Source organism: Mastigoproctus giganteus, chromosome 7, assembly GCF_048544385.1.
Source record: "Mastigoproctus giganteus isolate SK-2022 chromosome 7, ASM4854438v1, whole genome shotgun sequence".
In the NCBI taxonomy this organism is placed as follows: Eukaryota; Metazoa; Arthropoda; class Arachnida; order Uropygi; family Thelyphonidae; genus Mastigoproctus; species Mastigoproctus giganteus.
The window spans coordinates 102,396,702-102,408,981 of NC_143581.1; the positions used below are offsets into that span (position 1 = coordinate 102,396,702).

General features: G+C 36.7%; 1 protein-coding gene across 5 annotated transcripts in view; it reads left to right on the forward strand.

Moving 5' to 3' along the window:
- Positions 1-12,280, forward strand: part of Marf1 (meiosis regulator and mRNA stability factor 1-like protein) — a 1,146,796-nt gene that overhangs the window by 923,361 nt on the left and 211,155 nt on the right. For all 5 annotated transcript variants that reach the window (XM_090377798.1, XM_090377799.1, XM_090377800.1 and 2 more), the window contains one exon: positions 7,008-7,211. In XM_090377798.1, the coding sequence (XP_090233924.1) occupies positions 7,008-7,211 (204 nt within the window). The remainder of the gene's footprint in view (positions 1-7,007; positions 7,212-12,280) is intronic.

The following is a 12,280-nucleotide window of genomic DNA, read 5'->3' on the forward strand; positions in this document are numbered from 1 at the left end:
CTCTAAATTACAATCAACACCAGCCGACGCTCAGGAATGCAAAGAATGTGATGTTGCCTACAGCAAGGTTAACTATCATGCCACAGTCAAAACCTGATACAACTGTGCAATAAACAGTACCACACACACATAAAATCTAAACTTTTGCAGGAAATTGAATATTTTCAGACTGACCACCACAGGACATGGATGTGATATACTATGATATTTCAATCTGTTACATACCTGTAGGGCTTTGAATCTCCTATCACAGTTTGCTGTAATATACGTAAACCACCCTGTTTATTTAAAATGTAGTACAGGCATACCTCGAATAACGAATAGGATGCGTTCCACGAAATTACTTCGTTAAGCGAAACTTCGTTTTCAGAGGTAAAAATACTATGGCCAGAATAGGAATACGTTCCTACTTAAAGAAAATGAAAAGCTTTTTTTTTCGAACAAAGAAAAGTTTTATTAAATAAACAGTCAACTTACATACAAAGTGAAATCACATTTTAAAATATGAGTCTAAAGTTGATTGCTTATGCTTTTTTTCTCTTTCATTTAACAATTGCCTATACGGAGTTATTGCATTTAACACTGATCGCTTAACAATAAAACTTCTTCCTAAATCAGGATCATTTTCACTAAAAAAATTTAAAACGTTTTCAATGTCATTTAAGCACCTTTTTAAATCTTTGGTTGTTAACACTTTTTCGGCAGGAACTTCTTTAACTTCGTCTTCATTCTCTTTGTCTTCGTTGCTAACAAGGTTTTCTAAATCTTCCACTGAAAAACCATCATCTTCTGCATTCAATAAATTTCTAACATCCTCTTCATCGACATTTTCGAAACCTATTGATTGAGCCATCTGGATAACTTCATTTCTAATTTCTTGGATGTTATTTTCTTCTTCTAGTACAACTTTTGGCCATATTTTGCGCCAAACTCCATTTAAGCATTTCTTAGTGACTTCTTTCCAAGAACTATCAATGTTTTCAATTGCGTTTTTAATGGTGTAGTTTTTCCAAAAAGTTTTAACTGTCATTTCCTCTTTATCCTCTAGTTCAGTTAAATTGCTTAATGTTCGACGCAGATAATAAGCTTTAAATGATGCTATTACTCCTTGATCCAATGGTTGAATCAGAGAAGTTGTGTTTGCTGGAAGAAACACAACTTTGACAGGATTGCATGTGTCCAACGTGTTAAGATCAGTAGGATGTCCCGGAGCATTGTCTAACAACAAAAGAGCTTTTTCTTCAAAGTTGTTTTTTTGACAATACCGTTTACTTCAGGACAAAAGTGGTTAACAAACCAATCAGTAAACAACTCCTTGGTAACCCACGCTTTTCTATTTGCTTTCCATATTACAAAGGTAAATTCATTTTTATGTTACCTTTTAACGCCCTCGGATTTTCTGAATGGTAAATTAATAACAATTTTAATTTATAATCGCCAGAGGCATTTGATCCAAAGAGTAACGTTAAACGGTCTTTGGCTGCTTTGAACCCAGCAGATTTTTCTTCAATAGAAATGAAGCTTTTTGTTGGTAGCCGTTTCCAGAACAAACCGCTTTCGTCAACATTGAACACCAAATTTGGTGGAAAATTTTCACGTTCAATTATTTCCTTTAGTTTTTCTGGAAACTTCTCCTGTTAATTTTACACTATGAATCCTGGCCCGTTTTTTAAATTTCTCGAACCAACCACGAGAAGCCCCAAATGTTTCCGTAATTTCTTCAGTTTGTTTAGATTTCAGGTGATTAAACTGGAATATTTTTTTTATGTTAAATGGGGCTTGGAATTGCGGACTTCGTTATATCGAAGCTTCGTTATCAGAGGTAACGTTAACCGAGGTATGCCTGTACTTATATAAAAATAAGTACATTTATTCAATAAGATTACTCTTATAATTCCAAATTATCCACTAAGTAATTAACCCAGCAAAACTGGTATAGAGATTACAGAAATGGGTATGTATAATACATTCCTCTAGTATCGCTATATGTCTGCTCAAAGCCCCTGAGGAGTAGCAGAGATATGGCTATATGGAAGAATGTTAATTTTCACTAACTTTTGCCAATTTCTCCAGCTTTCTTTAAAAATTCACATATAAAAGCAACAAAATTAATTTTGTTGCTTTTATATGATGCTACAAACTGCAAACCTGATGCTCCCAAGTAGTACAACAATTTAAAAACAAAAATGTATAAATAAGTTAAGTACATATACAGTGAAACTTCTCCTAACGGACACCTCTCGTTAACGGACATCTCTCTACAACGGACATTTTCAAATTCCCCAACTCACCTCCATTGGTTTTAACGTGTTTGCAGCTTCTGTCTAGTGGACATTCTCTGAAACGGACGCGGACAGGCAATCTGCACTGTTTCGTTTAGATTAGCACTTAATTTGATCTCCCCATAACGGACAGCGGGCGAGCTCACGGCCCTTTTTCTAGGAACGTTTCTTCCACGTATTGCCTCAATCGTGTGTTTATTTTCTATTTCCGATTCTCTGAATTTTATCAAAGTTTACGTCGCAGTTCTAAACCCTTTTTCAAGAATTTTAAGGCACGTGTAAAACTTCTGATGAATTCGGTGTGTGCAGGGGGAGGGAGAATATGGTCGGCCTTTCGTCTTTTCAGTTTTCAGTTTTGTTCAGTGTCGTGTGAAGTGCACAATGTCTTCTCGTAAACATTTAACTTTAAAAGATAAAGTCGAACTCATTAATGCGTATGATCGGCAAAAAAATAGTGTTTGCAATCTCGCTACAAAATTCAAAATCGGGAAGACGCAGGTAAGCGACATCCTAAAGAAAAAAAATGAACTGCTCAAACAATTTTGGCAACACAGAAATGATCAGGTTCAAAAATCATTCCCGAAAACTGTTGGACTTCAAATTTGTCGCACATGTGCTAAAAAAATTCCCATTAATGGGCCTATTATTTATTATTAGGGAAAAGGCTTTGGAGGTTGCGAAATCTATGGGAGTAAATGAGTTCAAAGCTTCTGTGTGATGGCTAGACAAGTTCAAAACTCGGCATAAAATTTCTTGGAAAACCGTAAGTGGATCTGTTGATACTGGGGTTGTAACAGAGTGGACCGTCAAATTGGAAGATTTATGCTGTGATTTTGAAGCTAAGGATATTTACAACTGTGACAAAACAGGGTTGTTTTTTTAAAGCTCTTCCTGAAAAAACAGAGTCTAAAAAACGAAAAGTGCCAGGGCGGAAAAATTTCTAAGGAACGCTTGACTGTACTATTGTGTACAAATATGCTGGGAGACTTTGAACAACCTCTTGTTATAGGAAACCCACAAAATCCTCGTTGTTTCAAGGGCATAAAGTTGAATCTTTTGGATGTTGACTGGAAGTCTAATAAAAAAGCGTGGATGACACGAGATATCACGAGCGAATGGATAAGTCACTTTAACCAAAACATGATTCGTCAAAACAGAAAAATTATTCTTTTCATGGATAATGCTGGATCTCACCCGCACATTGAATTGTCCAACATTCAAATCATTTTTCTGCCACCAAACACACCTGCAGAGTGTCAGCCCTTGGATCAAGGGATAATAAAAAATTTTAAACTTCACTACAGAAAGCGTGTTTTAAGACATCTCATTGCAAACATGAACGATGTAACATGTGCGAGTGACCTTGCAAAGAAAATCAGCATCCTAGATGCGATTCAATGGATTTCCTCTTCAGTAAACACAATTAGAAAACAAACTGTCGTGAACTGTTTTGTAAAGTCTGGCTTCTCAAACGCAAAAATTGAAGTTGTGAACAGCAATGTGGAGCACCAAGAAGAACAAGAACTTCAACATCTATTCATAATGTACGATACTTCCGCTACAAGTGACCTGGCTACAAAGATATAGACTCAAACCTCACTACAGAAGATGGTGCTCTAGATATCAACGATATTATCATCGATATTTTTCAAGAAGTTCCTCATGAGGATGAAGAAATGGAAGGAGGTCATTCTGTCGAAGAACATATTAACGACGAACCACCGATGAAAATAGAAGAAGCGCTCATACAAATCAATCATTTAAAAATGTTTTCGCCGCTGAAGAAGATACTGAAGGACTTTCGATGGTTTCTTCACTCCAAACAAATGTTGAAAACAAAATTATCAGCGGAAGAAGGTGCAGAAGAAAATAAGTGATTACTGTATGCATTTTTCTTAAGATAAAGTCATAATATGCATAGCACAATTGTATGTATATTATTTACAAAAATATTGTGCAAAATCTGTATATAATTTAATTTAATTTTACATTAAACGTTTAATGATTTTTCTTTCTCCTGTGTATGTAATTGTATATTATTTACAAAAATATTGTTCAAAATCTGTATATATTTTAATTTAATTTTGCATTAAACGTTTAACGATTTTTCTTTCTTTTCTTTTTTTTCTCCCTCAGACTTCTTGTTAGCGGACACTTTTCTCTAACGGACACATTTTCGTTCCCCATGGCTGTCCATTAAAGGGAAGTTTCACTGTACAACCCATGCACATGTAATGTCTAATTGTCCACAGACAATAGCATTAACGCTGGAACCAATATTTACAATACTTACGCCATTTAATATTTAAACCTAAATGTCCTTTGGCACAATTCCAATATATATATATATATATATATATATATATATATATAACAGTTTGACGAGGTAACCTTTTTAAAGTTTACCAGAATTTATCTTTGTTGATATTTTAATGTTTTCTTGGTGCAGTATAATTGTAGTAGTTTTTGCGCCAGTAAAATCAAAATCAATCACTGCCTTGAAAGCATCAGAAAATATTCATCAGAATATTTTCTGATGCTGGGAGTAATTGTGCAGACCTGGGAGTAATTGTGCAGGCAGATATGAAGTTTTCTGAGCAGTGCAGACAGGCTGCCAGGGCAGGTCATGGGGTTTTGTCAATGATATATAGGAATTTTGCTAGCAGGGAAAAGGAGGTGATTATCCCTCTGTATAAGGCAATGGTCAGGCCACTGCTTTGGTACTGCGTACAGGTCTGGAGGCCTCATTTTAGGAAGGATGTAGATTTGCTTGAGCATGTACAGAGAAGGGCAACAAGATTGGTGAGGGGAATGAAGGGATCCTCTTACCAAGAGAGGCTTAAGTTCTGCAAATTGCAGTGGCTGGAGACTAGGCACCTGCGCGGTGATCTGATTGAGGTATATACGGCCTTGAATGGGTTGAGCACGCTGAATTCTGATGGGATCCTTCCACTTGTTCAGATTACAAATCTAAGGGGGCATAAATTCAAATTAAGAAAAGACAGATGTAGAATCGATGTGCGGAAATTTTCCTTTAACCAGCGGGTGGTTAATTGCTGGAACAAACTTCCATCTGTCGTTGTGGAAATTGATAGGTTGAATAAATTTAAGGAGGAACTGGACAGGCATTTGGAGGGAGTGGTGTGATTTTTTTTTTTTTTTTGGCTGATGCTGCATAAGCTCATACATTTGCTTTCTTACATCACATGCCACTACTACTACTATTCTTGCAACCTTTCTCTTTAAGTGTATCCCATCCCTGTAGAAGCAGTGCCTCCTGTTAACAAGCATAAACCACACTGAGAAAAATCCTACTCCACGAGCCTTGCATATTCTCTCCACAGTCGAATTTATTGCCATGGCTCTCAACATATGGTCGCTCCTTTCATGTCTGGGCAGAATTGCAGACACTTTCAAATTCAATCCTAACGTGACTTTTTTGCCAACATTGCCCTGTACTTGTTAAGTAAATCCTCAGATTTCCTACTCTTAAAATCTCTTCCATCATGCATTATTATTAATGTATTTTGAGGTTTTGGGCCATCATGGTGAGTCCAGTCTTCCTGACATTTTGAGGTTACAGCTCTAAATCAATGGTTTGGTCCATAGACCAAACCATTGATAACTCTCTAATAGGCATCTGGATCAGCTAGTATATAATCTCACTGCCCTTAATTCTGCTGGATAATGAGTGAGTCCAAATATTGTGTATGTAGGAGCATTGTAAAGGCCACGTTATTATCTAAGAGCTCAGCACAATATTCTTGCTGTGTGCACCTTATCAAAAAATTTCATTACTTGATACATGCCCCCCCCCCTGCTACTTTTACTTTATTATGCCAAATCCATGAATAAGCAACTTATATGCAAAAAGCTCTAAACTTCCCAAACTCTTCCTCATTCATTTCACAAATATACTTGGTCTCAGTTTCAATCTCAGTAATGTCCATTTCTGTTTACGGTCAGCCAATCACCACTTACTTTTTCCTAAGAATCCCAATTATCAGTTGCCTCAACCACTGCTCATTTCAGCTCTCCTTATTATTCATTGTATGATTCCCATCTTTTAAAGGTGGCACTTGTGGAGAAAGCTGCTTTGATATTCCCTGTAAAAGACAGTAATTAGCAATCTCCTCTTCAATGTCTCTGGCTTAAAATCTCTCTCTCTCTGCAGTGTTCTATTCTTCGTACTGTTTCTTCATACTAATGCTGTGTTTTTCGTACATTACCCACGTGAGACTGAAATGTCAAGAGAAAGGCAGCAGGTTCTTGTTGCTCAACAATGCTCCCCCCCCCCCCCATTCCACACTTATTGTGAAGACATTTCTGACAAAACATAGCATTGTACATCAACTCCATCCAATCTACTTTCCCAATCTAGCACCAGCAGACTTCTTCCTCTCTCCTAAGGTGAAAACTTCCCTCAAAGGAAAGAATTCAGTGTTGAGAACGTAAATAAAAATGTAATCACTGAACATCATCTCTTTGTATGCCTTTGCTGACTTTTTTCAGAAACTTTCATAGTGGTGTAATAAGTGCACTCAGTCAGTTGGTGATTGAATAAAAATACAACCATTTTTCAGCTGCTTCACTTTATGTTCTTTTTTATTGTTCCACTCCAGGAACTTTATTGCCACACTGTGTGTGCGCACACATGCACATTAAAATTGTTTGTTTAAATAATTTAAAATACTTTGTAAAATATCTACATTTTTTTTGTTCTAGGTAGTAGAAGGAATTCCAGGACCATTTGTGACAATTATAGATCAAGGATTTGTACACCAGCTATCACTTAGAGTGCAACACTTGCTGATGGAAAGATCAGAAGGGAAAATGACTTTGGATGAATTATGCTGTACATATCAAAAAAGATTTGGTCATTCTCTTAATGTGTGTATCCTTTATCAAGAACTGATGGATGTGCTGAAGGTAAAAATAATGTTTCCCCGCTCACGGTTTTTTTTTTTTTTTTTTTTGGCCGGTGCTGCATAAGCTCATACACATGCTTTCTTGCATCACATGCCACTACTACTATATACATGGATAGTTAAGTCCAGGAGAAGAAAAGTGGGCAAAAGTCATTGGCAACAGCATGAATCACCATTCTAATATTTTCTTGTTAGTTAAACCATTTGACTAAATCTCATGGCATTCTACTGTCAGCCACTTTACTCATACATAATGCTCATAAATTGTTGAAACAGGTTTTTTTTTTTTTTTTAAATTTAGTAAAGAAGCAAGAGTGCAAGGATGTATAGAAATAAGCTATTATTTAATTGTTCAGTTAAAAATTAAAGAAAAAGTTATTGCTTTTTCTTTAATTTTGTTAAGAAAGGTTACTGCTTCTAGTAAATTTTTTTACAGGGCATTTTATTCAATTAAGGTTAGTGCTAATATCACTAATTCTCAGAGTTTCTAAATTTTGGCCATCCAACAGAAGTATACTGAAATACTTTTAACACTAAATAACCTGCACCATTGGACAGTTGGCAGTAGCATTGTGCATGCATCTGACTAGTGTTGAACTGACTTAATGATTTATTCAGTCAATTTTTACAATCATAGTTAGAGAAATTTGCAAAAGCAGACATTTAGTAGTCATATTTGGACATGACTACTAAATATAGAAAGATGCACACAATTCTTATTGTTATCTTTGTGTGCGTGCATGTTTCTCTCCATTATTAGAAGGATAAATAGTGTGGTTGTGAGCTGTTTTTTTTTTTTTTTTTTTTTTTTTCCACTAAAGAAAATTTAGTACATTTCTCAATTTAGAAAATTTCGCTAAAAAAAATTAATACACTAAATGTGCTGACTACCAATGATTGCTTGGATTTCACCCATCCATGTATGAAAATTTTCTGATGAAGTTTTAGTGCAGAATGCCATAGAATTGTGCTTTTTCTTAAGGGAGTGGAGCGGGGGTGAATTAAGATTTCTGCATCTAAAATTGGTAAAAATATGGGTTATGAACAAATAAAATATATGTGACTTTCTACATTTTTTTTATATTAGGAAAAATATATTTCTTATTATCACAAAAATATAAAGGCACAATAAAATTTCATCATAAAAAAAATGTCTAGGTTCTGCATGATTTCCTTTAATGATAGTACTTTATAAGTCTTTAATGAAGGAAATAATTCTAAAGAAAAATCCAGTACAATAAATTATTTTAAAAGAGCCCATGTAAAATGTATTTTATGGGGAAAAAAAACTGTTGTGAAAATCATGAATGTTTAGGGCAGGAACAAAAATAAATTTTTGTTTCATTTTGTCAGTTATGCCTAAAATTCATTCTGTGGGATGCTGTTTCATATGTATCCCATATTGTAAATAGAGCTAAATATTTAGGTATATATTTATAAACAAACAATATTTGTTCAGAGAAGAAAAAGCACAGTGTTTCACATATGCTTAGTTACGCAAAGCCATTAGAAAGAGACTCAGAGAGGACATAAAAAGATTTAACACAAGAAAAGTAGAATAAGCATCAAAGGAAAACAAAGGACTTAAATCAGCAGCCATGAGCAGTAATACAGAAAGACAAATGATACTGAAACTGAAGAATAGTGATGGCATACTTATAAATAGCAGGACTACTATAGAGAATAATACAAGGAGCAAGGGAATGATGCCAGCAGTGGGGGAGATGGATCACAAATTAGTAACACATATGACATACCCGATATCCTTCCTGATGAGGTAGAACATGCGTTGAAGAAAATGAAGAATCAGAAAGCCCCGTGGGAAAATTAAATTACTGCAGAGTTGTTAAAATTTGGAGGAAGAGACATGGCACAAAAACTGGCAAGACTCTTCACAAAATGCATTAGAAAAGGTGCGACTCCCAAGGAGTGGAATAATGCAATCATAGTTTTGCTGCATAAGAAAAGAGATAAATCAGAAATTGGAAATTATAGACCAAATGGCTTGTTACCTCACAACTACAAGTTGTTCACAAGGGTGGTGGTAGCAGTAGTAGTGGCATGTGATGCAAGAAAGCAAGTGTATGAGCTTTTTTTTTTTTTATGAGAACCCCAAACACGAGAGGTATTATAACCTATAGTACTTAGTACCGTGCTTGGGTTGGAGGTTGAGAAGACGAAAGAAGATATTTGTTGATATTGGACTTGAACTTCTGTAGATTATAATTTTCAGGAAATACGTATGAAGGAAGGTTGTTCCAGAAAACGGCAGTTGAATGAATAAATGAGGAAGATGAAAAGTTGGTTCTGTGGGTTTGAAGTTGGACAGTAAATGGATGTTGGCTGGTGAGGGCACGTGTTCGGACTGTTTTGAAAGAGAGAGCGGGAATTATAGAAGCCAATTCAGAAGAACAGTGCCCATGGAAGTATCTGTAGAAGAGGCATGCAGCAGAAACAGTGCGTCTATGAGAAATCGAGTGGAGAGACTCTGTTAGAGATGAATCATTAATTAACCTAACTGCCCTCTTCTGAATGGAATCAAGAAGCCTGAGAGAGGTTTTGGGGGCACCACCCCAGATGTGGGAACAATATTCCATGGCAGGGCGAATTTGCAATTTATACACAGTGAGCAGCTGTTTGGGAGAAAAGTAATGCCGAGAGCGAAAGAGAAAACCAAGTTTTTTAGATGCAGAGGAAGCAATATTTGTAATGTGCTTGTGCCAAGAGAGATTAGAAGTCAGGGTAATCCCCAAAAGAGATATATCATTTTGCCTAGAAATCGGAGTGTCACTAAAGATAAGCATAGGAGCAGAAGAATCCTTTTTGCGAGATATAAGACAAGATTGAGTTTTAGAAGGGTCGAAATCAACTAAGTTGTCTTTGTCCCACTGGAGAATTACCTGAAGATCGGCATTTAAGGAATTGGCAGCAGATTTTCGAGAACTTGAAGCTGATTGAGCTGGACAAGGTTTCTCAAAATGGAAAGTTGAATGCAATGTGCTATCACCGGCAAAACTATGGATAGGATTTCCAGTCAATGGAAGAAGGTCATTGATATACAAGAGGAAAAGAGTGGGGGAAAGAACTGAACCTTGGGGGAAACCGGCATTAGTGGAGAAGTTAGAAGACAGAGAGCCATCTACCATCACCCTCAGTGAGCGATCAGAGAGAAAACTGGATAACCAATTACTAAAAACAGTTGGCAAACCATAAGATGGAAGCTTGTTTAAAAGACCTTTATGCCAAACACGATCAAAAGCCTTTGAGATGTCAAGAGCAACTACTTGTGTTTCACCGAACCTTTCCATTGAATTAGTCCATAAATGGGTAACATAAGCCAGAATATTACCAGTGGATCTACACTGACGGAATCCATACTGGCGATCGTTGATCAGACGGAAGGTTTCTAGGTAGTTTAAAATTTGGCGGTTAATTGATTTCTCCATTACTTTAGAAAGAGTAGAAGTAATTGCAATGGGACGATAATTGGATGGGAGGGATTTGTCACCCTTTTTAGGAACTGGCTGGATATGAGCAAATTTCCAAGCAGAAGGAAAAACACCTTTGGAATAAGAAAGTGAAAAAAGGCGGCAAAGAATAAGAGTAAGTTCAGGAGCACAGGTTTTGAGAACAAGTGGAGAAATACCATCGGGACCTGGAGCTTTCTTAGCATCAAGATTCATCAAAATCCTTCTGATATCCTTTTGACGGAAGACCACAGGAGGCATTGAATGGAGCGTGTTAGGAATGGTGGGAGGTGTTTTACCAAGATCATTAATACATGAGCTCGAAGAAAAATGGGATGCTAGCAGGTGAGCTTTATCCTTGGCTGAAGTGACAACAGAACCATCTGGTTTGGACAGGGGTGGGAGCAGAGATGGGCAAAAGTTGCGGCCAATAGCTTTGGCAAGAGACCAGAATGCTCTACTACCATTAGGGCAAGAAGCAAGTTTTCTACTCTTAGCCCGTTCAAACTCCAATTTAGACCGAATAATAATTGCTTTACAATTGTTGCGAGCTTTGGTGTAGGCAGAAAATGAAACTGAAGAATTAGAAACAAGCCAATCACGATATGCAACGTTCTTCTCTTGGACAGCCTTAGCACATTTATTGGAAAACCAAGGTTTAGATAAAGGACGAGATTTTAAAGTGGAGTGTGGGATAAAGGATTCCATTCCTGCAAGAATAATTTCACTGACACGATCTGAACAAACGTTGACATCAGAAGTTTTGAAACAGTAATCAGACCAAGGAAAAGAAGAAAAGAAGTCTCGCAGGTCATCCCATTTTGTATTCTTGTAATGCCAAACAATACGAGATTGGGAATAGCCATGAGATAAAGGTTCCGTTGGAGAAGAGACAATCACCAAGTTGTGATCTGAAGTGTCTAAAGGACCTCTCACTTCAACCTTGTACTTAGAAGGGTTGTTTGTGAGAAAAAGATCAAGCGTATTAGCTGTATGATTAGGATTGTCCGGTATTCTTGTAGGTAAATGAACAATCTGTGCTAGGTCATTAGTAATTGCAAAAGCCTCAGCATCTCGACCTGGGTCGGTGTTACTAGAAAACGGAAGCCAGCTGGAGTTGTGAACGTTAAAATCACCAAGGAAAATTACCTCACTGTTAGGAAAGTTGGACTGGAGAAAGTCAAGTTGCAAAGAGAGGAAGTCAAAGAGCTCCAAGTGATTAGTGGAGTTATGCAGCATCAGCCAAAAAAAAAAAAAATTTTACACAACCATTCCATCTAAATATTTGTCCAGTTCCTTGGCACCTCCGTAGCCATGTGGGCAGGAAGGTTACACTTTAGTTGCCACTTCTCAGCCCATCTGTCCAAATTTTCTAGATCCTGTTGCAGTAGCACACTGCCATTACTGCATTAACAACCCTGCCAACCTTTGTATCATCTGCAAACTTCAACACTAAGCCTGATATACCTTCATCAATATCATCGATAATATCAAAATCATCAATAACACCGAATCCTGTGGGACTCCACTAATAATATTAGTCCATAAAGAGCAGCACCCATTGATTAACACCCTCTGTTTTCTCCCACTCAACCATCCTTTT